This window comes from Cucumis melo, chromosome 8 (assembly GCF_025177605.1).
Source record: "Cucumis melo cultivar AY chromosome 8, USDA_Cmelo_AY_1.0, whole genome shotgun sequence".
Taxonomy (NCBI): domain Eukaryota; kingdom Viridiplantae; phylum Streptophyta; class Magnoliopsida; order Cucurbitales; family Cucurbitaceae; genus Cucumis; species Cucumis melo.
Window position 1 is genome coordinate 4,770,551 of NC_066864.1, and position 11,708 is coordinate 4,782,258.

An 11,708-nucleotide genomic window follows, 5' to 3' on the forward strand; every position below is an offset into this window, starting at 1 on the left:
AATCTTTAAACCTTCAAATTTGGTATCTAATAAATTATTAAAATTTTAATTCCATTTGAATTATTTGATTTTTTTTTTTTTAAATTTTCAAATCTAATGGACATGAAACCAAAAAACAATAATGGATCCAAAAGAGCAAGGGAAAATACAACTAATCAACAATCAACAAAATACCATCTTAAACTTAACATTAAACTTCAATCATTCAACCCTTAAAACTCTTTATGCTGACGCACTAGCAAACTAAAACTCGAGAGAAGCTGTCTTAGAGGAGCCAGAACAACTCCCAGTTGAGCCATATGAGCTGCCACTTGAAACATCAATGGGCGCTTGATTAAGGCATTCTAAAACTAAGTACCTTCTCTTTTGCAACTTTATAGAGAACGTAGTCGCCTCAAGAATCTTTGGAACCTGCAGTTGGATTTTGAAATCAATAAGCACGATTAGAAACCAGCTAAAAAGAAGTTATCATCCAGGAAAATTATATTTCAATTTAGAAAGTTTGGGAAATAGATCGATCAGGGAAGTTTTCTGAAGATCATATATATACTTTTTTAAAATTTTAGTTCATGGACACTTGGAAGTGAAAATTCTAACCTTTGACCTTTTAGTTAAAATAAAAATGCCTTCCTAGTTAAGTTTTTTTCTAGATTAATCCGCTTAAACGTAAAATCAACCAGAATATTGATGCATATCAAGTCCAGTTATAAATAAAGAGTCGAGATGACCATTGGGGGCCAGTGATCCGGCTCATGTATGAACCAAAACCAATAGAAATACGCAGAAGAGTAAAGAAGCTAACGTTAGGTGAAAAAATTGCACAAACAGCATTTCAGCATTCAGTCCATTCCTAAGTTGCAGGCATGCATACCTGTGTATTGATTTGAGCTACTTTATGCACATTGAGAAGACCAACCATGTCTTGGTAGCCAGTGAGGAGCTTTGCTAATTCCTTATCCTCATCTGTAATAATTTCTAGTCAATTCTCAATGATGTCAGAGACAAAAAGGTAAATATAGTTGCCAAGTCTAAACCTGGGATTGCTCTGACTGAAAGCAAGGTATCCGCCATGTGCTGCCATCTTTTAGAGAAGGACGGCGAAAGAAGAGAAGGTGGAAACGTCACTACAGCTACTGCATTTGAGGACCTTACCATGCTTTTCAGATACCTTAAAAAGGAAAGCATTTCCCATTCCTGCAGCAAACGTAGATTTTTAACACAGTAAAGAATTTCAAATCTTCCCTTGGAGGAAAATGTGCACAGAGCTCTATCAATGTAATGAAACTTAAGAAACGATCATTATAATGCGATCATTGCCAGCTTAAATTTAATCTGTCACTAACCATGTTGGAGTGATCACATTGTGGAGCACATAATGATTGAATGGCAATACGGCCAGCAGAGGATATATTGCCATCATTTCTGGAATTGTCGCATGACATCAATGTAAGTACTATATAAATTAAAATGAATCATACTGGAGTGATCACATCAAACATAAATTAAAATAAACTTCAAAGTTCAAATTACCCCAATTGACAGATTCACTTTTTCTTTTCCCCATTGTTTTCTTTTTGAAAACAAAACTTTCATATAAAAAAAATAAGAGGGTGAACAAGGTTGCAAAAGCAAACAGATGAAAAGAAGGGCAGCGACATATATCCAAGACGCTGTACAACAACGAACAAGGGACAAAGTCCTCAACTCCGGTTAAAAATATCCTCCAATTATGCACATTCAACTAATACATAAATAAAATAATTCGACTCGGTTGATGTTTAGAGTTTCGTTTGAAGCCATTTTGTTCTGTTGTGGGCTTTGTATTTGATTGTATTTTCTTTACTTTTCTTGATTAGGTCAGTTATGTGTTATATTTTGTTGTATTTGCTTTATCCAGCTTATTTTGTTTCAAATGTATTTTGCGCATTAGTATCTTTTCATTTCATCAATGAAAAACTGGTTTCCTTTCAGAAAATAATAATCAATTCAGTCCAAAAGTCAGGTTAATAATCAATTCAGTCCAAAAGTCAGGTTTTCTCCCAAATAGATTCCACGCTCACTCTCTCACAAAGGTTTTCTTGAATGCCAAATCTGAAGGTGGGATAAATTACAGATGAAATCCAGAATAGTTCATTTCGTATTGGCCTAAAGTTTTTGCCCTTGCATTCGGAGTTAGAAAATGAGCTCGGATGGTTGCGTTTAGCAAAAACTACATGTCATGAAAACACTGCATGATGTAATTTGATGCCCAATTTGTTCCCAAATCCCAATCTTAAATAAGAAGACCCTATTTATCTTTATCAAACATTCTCCAAATGCCAACGAGGAGATACAGAATCTAATCCAAGATCCCAATCCAACTATTTCCATCTCCACCCACCTCAAAAAGAAGCTAGCGCTTATTGCAGACTAAGAATGGTTGCTTGAAATATTTTATAATGAACTCAAATTGAATCTAACATACTAATGCAATTACTTTAATATATGTAATTTAGGAGGGAAAGCAGAGGCCAACGGTACCTTGGAACTTGTGATAGGAACGTGGCGCAGCGATCGCGAAAATTAGAAAGACTAGAAGAATCTAGAATACTAACACATTCCACATGCTTTCCGCTGAAAAAATGTCTGTCAAATGGCCTTCGCAAATCAAAGTCATTGCAAAACTCGTATTTACTGTCTGTACAAGAATTACATAATTTTCTCCAATAAGAACAGTATTATATTATATTTAATGTTGTGGCAGTGAGAGTGAGTCATTATTTAAGGGGTTGGGAAAAAAAAATAGATTTCAAGATGTTTTCGTAACATGGGAAACATGTCAGGATGAAAGTTGTACTACAATCCTCGAATGGACATGAACTAAATATATATACTGCATGAAAGTTGACAGAAAGTTGTACTTTTTCCCAGAAGACTTCATCATAATATGACAAGCAGTTTCACCACATAATTAAAACAATCCATTTGTTGCTGTTCATTGAGATCAAACACCAGCCAAAAACTATTAGGTTGAGGTCAGTAAGGTTACCAATGGCATTGGTGCTCTCTTGATCATCTCCAAAATACTTCTTATATTGCCAAGCAATCCTCAAGCCCTTCTCCTGAAATAAATCCAATCAGATCATACATCTTTCCATCTAAATCCGAAATCGAAGTAATTGTATAAGTGAATAAAAAGTGTAGCACCTGTTCAGAAGAATTATCACGAGATTTGTCATCTTTGGATGCCCCTGGGCTCGGCAAAGTACCCAAGAATCCTCTTGGGTCTCTGGATGGACTAGCATAAAGAAGAGGTTGGTTGTGAACAAGTCCCTGAGACATAAAATTCCGCAATAAAAGCATGTGATGAGGAGCTTCTGCATCTTCCATTACCAAGACCAAGCTTCCCAAAGGAAACCCACCACAAAGAATCTCTGCAACCAAAAAAATGGAGAAATTGAGGCTAGTCCAAAAGTAGGATATGGGAATGGATTAAAAGGTTTCAATATTTCAAATTCCAACAATTTTGAACTGATGAATATGGTGTTGAAAGTACTGTCAAGGTCTGGTATTCCGGATGAGATGAATGTCGTGCCATTGGGACCGTGTTTATATCCTGGCGTCTTAGATGAATGAGCAGAAGAGAAGTTGCGTGAAAAGCTGCCTGTCCGAGGCTTTGTCGCTGCCATATTTTGGTTAATGCTTTAAAGCGTTGAGTAAATCATCTCAGAAAAGACAGTTCTATGGTCTACCCAAGTCAATGAAGACCCTGAAAGCTGCAATTAACTGTCTTAAATCATACGAGCATGAGAATAACATACTGATTAGGGAAAGAAGAAGACGGCGACAAAGTAAGAGCAAAAATGAGAGAGTGATGTCAAGCATCTTAAAAATTAACAGTTGAACAGAAATTATTCATAAATACATACAGGTTAAAATAAGAAACTCGATCAGTCCCAGCAAGCATTGCAACTTTATTAAAATAATTCATACGGGCATTTCATCAAACACTTGGTTGGCAACAACAAAAAAAAACTTAGCGGCCGCTAGAAAAATTACGTAATAAATACAAAGATTCATTAAGCACATACCTGAGATTCAATGTTGAGAATTGAGTTGCTCTCAAACCAATAGAAGTTTAGTCGAAAAAATTGGCGGGAGCAAGAACTCGATTCTTCTCAAATTGGACCGTGCGTTTTGTGTCCAGAAACCACTTCGCAATTTCTGCAAATAAGCGGCCTTAGATCGCGCCAACCACAAAAATAGGCTTAGGTTAATTAACAGTATGTTACAAGTTATCTCGTAATTAATTATAATTCGTTTGGACTTTGGAATAATTTTAATGTTTTCTAAATAAAATTAAGGGCCGCTGTCAAATATAACTTTTGTGCCCACATTAATCAAGGATATACCAAAAGCTTGAAAAAAGGGGTAATTACGATAAATTTTGACTACAACCCAAGGTAAAAAGATAAAAAAAAAAAATAGTATAGATTTTGTTATATTTGTTATCTTTAATTTAAGATAATTGTTGTATTTCAAATTATCATTTTAATTATATTAAAAGTTAGATATGTCAAAAAAAAAAACAAAAAACTTTATTTTATTTTTAAAATATGTGACGAAAGTGACTCAAATTGAAAAAAAAAAACATTTCAATAGTGGAATTCACCTTTTACCCATTGATTTGGGAAAAAACCCAATGTTTCTCTACCTTGTTATGTTGTCTTTTTCTTATTGAGAGTCAAAAACCATTGTTTCAACGAGAACTTTCACGAGTCGCACAATTATGGTCCATCTTACAATTCATCTAAAATTTACCATTTAACTAGGCCATCAAACTAGATAAATCTTTGTACCAAAGTTCATACATACAATTTATAAGGACAAAGGAATACGACAATGAGTAACCTCTGAATTTAATGTAGACCGTAGAAAGGCCAAGCAAATAAGACCAAAAAGAGGGTGTATTTTTAAGTAAATAAATTTTGTTCTCTCCGAAATCTCTATCAGAAGATCATCACATAATTTATCAAAGAAGTATACAAATAGCCCAAAATTTATTAGAAAAATGTTATTGTTATTCAATTTGTTGAGAAATTATTTTATTATTGATTAATTATAGAAATTGATAGACTTCTACTCACGTGAACTCTACCGACAACAATATCGATAAAAATTAATAGAAACCTGTATTTTGTTATATTTGTAAATATTTTTAAAAATTATCTCGTTTACAATAAACTTTTATCTCTCTAATATAATTATGTTGACTATTATTCAAATTTCTTTTCACGTTTAAATATACTTACATGCACCATGGTAGATGCTGCCAACTTTTTTCTATTAATGTTGGTAGCCAATCAATACATTTGGTAATTGTTAGCTGAGTAAGCCAAAGTGCGCAAGCTAAATTATGATAGCATATTACAAATTTAGAGTTAACCGCAGGTGAGACAAAATGGTAGCGACGACCCTGGCGTAGGGCCAGAGAGCCATAGTCAGAGCACGCTTTAGCCGTACTCTTGGGAAGGCGACGATATCGAGAGAGCTAGCAAATCAAAGACAGAGTTTTTACCCATTGGAAATTAATCAAACGTTATTCATGAGTGGGTTGATGAATACCATATGTCTCACGTTGCAGGGCTGATGGCGATTGATCATATTCGTATTCATTCCAATTCCTGATCTTCTAATTTCTGTCTTCAGAATCAAACAACCCAAGAAATTATTACCATCAAAATAATGTCAACTCATATATTATGATATTCAAATCCCACTACGGGACACACTTCAAAATTACAACAACTTAGCTATAGTAACTCTAGAGCTGACTTGGATCGTGTGTCACAAGTTCGGATTAACTTTTGAACAATTTATAGTGTCTACTCAATCTCTTTCTTGAAGCTGAAGCAATCTAGCCTAGTGCATGTTTGATAGTTATTTTAAGATTATGTTATATATAATCATTTTTGGCAAAAAATAATATAGCGTTTAATTATTCTACACTTTTAAATACATACATACAGGGTTTCATATATAATCAGAACTGATAAGAGAGGGAAAAAAATAGCATGTGATGCCAATTCAACTTCTAGTTATTGAATCATACTTGTTGGAGTTAGTGAAATTGTCAAACACTATATGTTAGATTTCTGTTTGTCAAACTACGTTGTCATCTAGACCCGTCCTTTTATTGATGATATTATGGATACATAATCATTTTTGTGTTAAGTTTATGTTTGCTCTTAGATAAATCAAGAACAAACAAGTTCATTTTTTCATGGTTTTGAAAGAGAGCTTTCATAGTTGTGTTTTGTCTCTCGTTCATGATCAGGAATAAAAGTTAGAGCTTCTTACAAATAGTATTTCAAAATAAGTTCTAAAAGTTAGAATCATAATCCACACTTCATACACTCTATACACTAAAAGTGTCATATCTACAAAATGAAAAAAGTGTACTACACATTTTAAAGTTTATGTTCTTAACTGGAATTTTCACCCTATAATTTATTTGAGTTGGTGGGTTTGGTTACCTCGTTTACACATATTTGCTAAAAAGAAAAAACCTTTTATGCCAATAATGACATTATTTATCAGATATACAAAAATAACAAGTACTTAATTCCATTTAGGTGCTCTAGTTGTGTGTCCATTCCATTTGAATCTTTAAATATTTATATTTGTTACATATGTGTCGGTCTTAAATTTTTAAAGTGTTTATTTTAGTTATTTAATTTTTAAAATATAAATATTTTCTTCATCCTCGTCAATATTGAAATTTTCACCTAAAGTCGATGTAAATTTTGAATAGATGAGGGTAGAATAATTTCAACCATACACATTATAGGCAAGCATTTGGCCAATGATGACCATCAACCTAACAATATTATTGTTTGGTTATTGTTGTACTATGTTAGTATTTAACCTTTAATTTGATATAAAACCTAAAGCAACGTGAAACTTGGTCCAAGATTGATGAAAATAAATAGATCAGAAATAGAGGGGTGTGGAGGACACATATATCGGATTGAAAGGAGAGTACTGTACGTAGAAAGGGAAATAGACAAAATGTTGGGAATTAAGTTGGCAGTGCCTTGGCTCCACTTCATTTCTTCTCTTTCTGCCGTGGCTGCCCTTACCCAAAACATCCACCCCTGTTTTCTTTACGATATAAACCTTCGCCTACACCCCATTATATTTTCATGTAGGGTTAATTAGAAAAGTATTTAGTGTATATTCAACATCCAATCAAAATTATCCAATCTTAATTTAATTTTCTTTATATTTTCATTAATTTATTGTTTGCGATAAAAGTAAGTGTTAGAATACATCACATACCAAAACCAAGCAAATTGAAATTACATACTACATACTATTTTGAGATGAGAAGTACCATATTTTTCGATCACTATGAAACCCCAAAACTGATATGATCTTAACTACGAGAGTTATTCTAAGTTCGAGTTAAACGCATATTAGCTTATGATGAGATATTTAAGTCAAGTCTTGATCCAATATTTAAACACTCTACAAGATATGATCGTCAGTCCCATCATGAGCTCTTAACATATAATTTCAATCGATTGTAAGATTCAAAATGCTGGAAAGCCACAATTCAATTTATCCAACTTATCAAAATCAAACAATCTAAAGGCAAAACATTAAATAATCTTTAAAAAGAAGGAATTCGAGTATCCTTAAATAGTTCATAGAAAAAAGACAAAAATACATACGATCATCATGTGATCATAAAATAGATAAAATTAGAGACAAGCTAAAACTACAATCAAATTATTAAATAAAAATTTGATACGTCGGATGGTACATATCAATCAACAAAGTATTAGTTATATTGTACTATTATAGACATTTTTCTATCTATACCACTCTTATCCTCTAACTATACTATGCTAAGGCATGCATTTTTTTAAACAAATGTAATGTTAGTGTTACAACTGTCTATTTAGCATGTATCAAAATGTCAAATAATTATAGCTTAGAATATTTGATGGTACTTTGCCAACATTTAATATATCTTCTCTCAACTAGCTATAACTACCTATGCCATAGGAGGAGTTTAGAGTTTGGACTTTTGACATTTTAGGTTTAAATTTTTAACTACTACTTATGTTCAAGGTATTACACTTTCACACTATCCAAATAATAAATGCAGTATAAATTGTGAAGGTTTTCCCTACAATAAAATTTAAACATGGTTATGAACACTGTCAAGTAGCTACTTTTAAATCTTAGGGCTCAATTGCTTACCTACACTTATATAGCATAGACTATTATTATTGTTTTAAAATTACACTTTTACATATTTAATTTGTATAATCTTGTCTATATTAATTAATTATAATTAATCTTAATCATTGTGTTTGTTATGAGTAATTGTCAAAAATGAACAAAAAATTTCGTTTATTAAGAATATAATACTTACTTATTTTAGGTGGAGATTTTTCTAATAACAAAGATGCAATAAACCCAACTTATTTATTGTAAATTTTATTGGTGATATGAAAAATAGATATCTGAAAATGATATGATTAATAAATTAATAATAATAAAGTTATTTCTTTCAACGTTTCTTTATGTATCTGATTAGAAATTTAATATCAATATAATTGTTGTTAATGTATGTTTTTTTTTTTTTTTCATAATTTCTTGAGAAAGAAATAGACACACATATATATGAATAAGATAGCTACCCGCCATTTTATCATGAGATATTAATTATTTGTTATAGTGAAAAGATTTATTAATTAGTATTTGTCATGTTCTTAAATTTGTATAATTATTGATTTATAATATATGCTGTTACAGTTTATAAATTCTGATATTATATCATATTTGAATTCAAAGAAGGAATTATTAGTTTATAAACTTAAACAACATATTTTATAAAAAGAAATTATTAAAAACATTTATAAAATAATTTGAAACGCACAATCCAAAAACTAGGTTAGGAAGCAAGTTCACTAAAATTATTTGATAATTCAATGAATCTCAAAAGGAGGAGTAAAATGATGATAAGTATGTATGAGGATTAATTAATAGTTATGAAGATTAGTATTTAATTTGAATTTACAAGTTAAAAATAAAAATGGGTAGCTTCCTCTTTGATGAAAATCACAGGCCAAGCATCCACCTTCTTTTTTGTGTTCCCTCTCTTGTTTCCCATGCATCACTCCCTCCATTTAATTCCCTTTGCCATCTTCACTACGAAACTCAACAACCCCCCAACCGCACTTTCCCTTCCTCTTCTTCTTTTTCTACTTCTTCTTCTTCTTATTATTATTCTTCTTCTTCCTCTGTTTTCATTGCTAATTTCAAATGTTGCCGGAAAAACTCTCCTCCGGTGGCAGCCGGCACCCAAAACCTATATCAGATCATAGTCAACACCCACTCAAATGCCCTCGTTGTGATTCCCCCAACACCAAATTCTGTTACTACAACAATTATAGCCTAACTCAGCCTAGGTATTTCTGCAAGACCTGTCGCAGATACTGGACCAAAGGTGGGGCGTTGCGCAATGTTCCAGTCGGCGGTGGCTGCCGGAAAAACAAGAAGCTTAAATCGTCGTCGTCTTCGTCGTCATTGAGGCTGCCGTCGTCGTCCAAGGATGACTCAGGTTCGTCTAATTTGGAAATTGGCCGGTTGGGTTTCTTCGTCAATGGTTTTTCGTCGGGTCAATTGAGTGGAAGTCGAAATTCGTCTTTCTCCTCTGCTCCGTCGATGGGTCTCTACGATCAGTTTGGAGGGTTTTCTCTTGATCAATCGAGAAGTTTAAATAATTCCTTCATTCCTTCAACTGGGTTTGTTAATTCGCTGAATGTAGACACGAGTCTTGCGTCTTCGATTGAATCTTTGAGCTCTATGAACCAAGACCTTCACTGGAAATTACAGCAGCAAAGGCTAGCGATGCTATTTGGATCAGGACATAACAATACCGCCATTGATAAAAACAGGGGAGTTTCCTCTCCAATCGCATTTGAAGATCACGGCCAAGAACTGAACCCAGGCTCGTTTCGGAATCTGGAGATTTTGAAACCGGAGGCTTGCAATAATTCTTCCGATTTCAGTAATGCAAGAAAAGAAACCGTCGTCGTTGCCGGAGCCAGAGCAGGAGGAGAATCTGCGGTGGCGGACGAGTGGTTCTTTGGGGATTCTTATACGGCCCCCTCAATGACGACGGGAACGGCGGCAGCAGGATATAACTCCGGCGACAGCGCCGCCCGGTGCGATGATGTTCAGGAGTGGCACGATTTGCATCCATACACCCATTTACCGTAGACTGGGAGGTAAGCCATCCCCCACCCACAAAGAAATTATTAAGAAAAGAAAAACGTTGATGTAAAATATGATCAACGTTTTCAGCTGAATTTTCTGACGGTTATTTGTTAGAGAACACAAACCAAAATTGGAAATGAGTGTATAAATTCAAAGTGCTCTATAAACTTCAAATTATCATATGATTGAGAATTGTTATCAATACATTAGAGTTTGTTTAAGTTAAAATGAAAAATTCTCAAAATAAAAAATAAAAAAATTAACAAAATACAAATTTTTTGAAAAAGAAAAAAGGATAATGTATTTTTATTTTCTTTTTGAGATTTTTATTATAAAAAAATTCTTAAAACTTAAATTAATAATAATAATCGTGGTTCTAGCTATTAAGTATTCTGTGGAGGTTAAAGTGAACGGTGGAAATTAAAATAATTTTGATGAAGATGATGCTTTTTGTCGCTATGGGAAAATGGAACGTGGCGTGGTGATGGCATTGCCGTTGTAACGTTTACATGGAGTTGTTGCATCCATGTATTGCACCAAGTTGCGCTGATACTTCAGGCAAATATGCGTTATCTGCTCTTTTTCAAGGCCCCTTCCCTTGCACTGTTTTCTAGTTGACTTCATGCTTAATCGGTTACAACATATCATAAATTAACTTTTTTTTCTTTTTCTTTTCATGTGATTATTATCAATACAAGAAATTTATGTGTTTGTTTTCTTGAAGTTACCAAAAAGAAAAAGAAAAAGAAAAAAAAACTGAACTCTAATTAACCATATGCGGCAGAATTCATGTATTTAAGAAGTTACTATATCCAGTATTCACAATCTATAATTAACCATATGAATCTATAATTGACCATTTGAAATAATAATTACTTTCATTTTTCTATAATGTTATAGTAGATTTAAATCAATTAGTTAATATGTTAAAATATAAATAATAAAGGCTAAGATAAGATACTTAGTAAAAAGAACTCGTTGATTTAACAAAATTCATTTTAACATACAGTATGTCTTTCACATAAGATTAGGCCTTATCATAATTTTCAATCTACTTTTCTTCTGATGATGAAAAAAGTTGTAGAGAACCCGAGTTAAAATCTACAGAAATTGAAGGATGTGAATTTTTTTTTTTTTTAAAAAAAGAATTCTGACCCATTGCGAACTAACATTCTTTCTGTCACAATAAATTATCATTAATGTAAGATGTTTCCCCATGAAGAATTACTTTATTGTTTTCCTTTTGTTCTCTTTCTTCTTCAACTCAACGTGAGTTGGTGCCGAGGTGAATGCATTAACTTGTTGAAGTTCTATACTAATGACTGCAAGTATCATATTATAATTTATGTATTATCGATCTCTTCAAATTCATTCTAGAATAGTTAAAAGTAGTATACCAATAGTATATTAAAAGTCGTTCTAAGTCCATTTAA

At 32.7% G+C, this 11,708-nt stretch overlaps 2 protein-coding genes across 7 annotated transcripts; one reads left to right on the plus strand and one right to left on the minus strand.

Moving 5' to 3' along the window:
* Positions 1-122: 122 nt before the first annotated feature.
* On the minus strand, positions 123-4,338 carry LOC103484919 (elongator complex protein 4). Of its 6 annotated transcripts, none has more exons than XM_017043657.2 (9): positions 4,071-4,338; positions 3,502-3,661; positions 3,187-3,413; positions 3,029-3,101; positions 2,521-2,677; positions 1,344-1,422; positions 1,035-1,194; positions 872-963; positions 123-411 (listed from the first exon to the last, which is right to left on the minus strand). In XM_017043657.2, exons 3-9 carry the CDS (start codon positions 3,367-3,369, stop codon positions 244-246), a joined length of 912 nt encoding a protein of 303 aa, XP_016899146.1. In that variant the 5' UTR covers positions 3,370-3,413; positions 3,502-3,661; positions 4,071-4,338; the 3' UTR covers positions 123-243. The 6 variants fall into 6 exon arrangements, with proteins under 6 accessions (XP_016899146.1, XP_050944777.1, XP_050944775.1 ...); XM_051088820.1 differs by having other exon boundaries at positions 3,536-3,661; positions 4,071-4,336; XM_051088818.1 differs by having other exon boundaries at positions 3,536-3,748; positions 4,071-4,336.
* Positions 4,339-9,162: 4,824 nt separating this feature from the next.
* Positions 9,163-10,477, plus strand: LOC103484920 (dof zinc finger protein DOF5.7). Its single transcript, XM_008442301.3, has one exon. The coding sequence runs from the start codon at positions 9,319-9,321 to the stop codon at positions 10,276-10,278; it is 960 nt and encodes a 319-aa protein (XP_008440523.2). The 5' UTR covers positions 9,163-9,318; the 3' UTR covers positions 10,279-10,477.
* The last annotated feature ends 1,231 nt before the right edge of the window (positions 10,478-11,708 follow it).

What these genes read in the sequence shown, in the direction of transcription:
- LOC103484919 (XM_051088818.1), bottom strand. Translation starts at nt 3,668, where the DNA reads ATGGCAGCGACAAAGCCTCGGACAGGCAGCTTTTCACGCAACTTCTCT. An exon ending in CGGAATACCAGACCTTGACA is followed by an intron (nt 3,414 to 3,535) that starts GTACTTTCAACA and finishes TTTTGGTTGCAG; the next exon opens with AGATTCTTTGTGGTGGGTTT. An exon ending in TTCCTATCACAAGTTCCAAG is followed by an intron (nt 1,423 to 2,520) that starts GTACCGTTGGCC and finishes CGACAATTCCAG; the next exon opens with AAATGATGGCAATATATCCT.
- LOC103484920 (XM_008442301.3), top strand. Translation starts at nt 9,319, where the DNA reads ATGTTGCCGGAAAAACTCTCCTCCGGTGGCAGCCGGCACCCAAAACCT.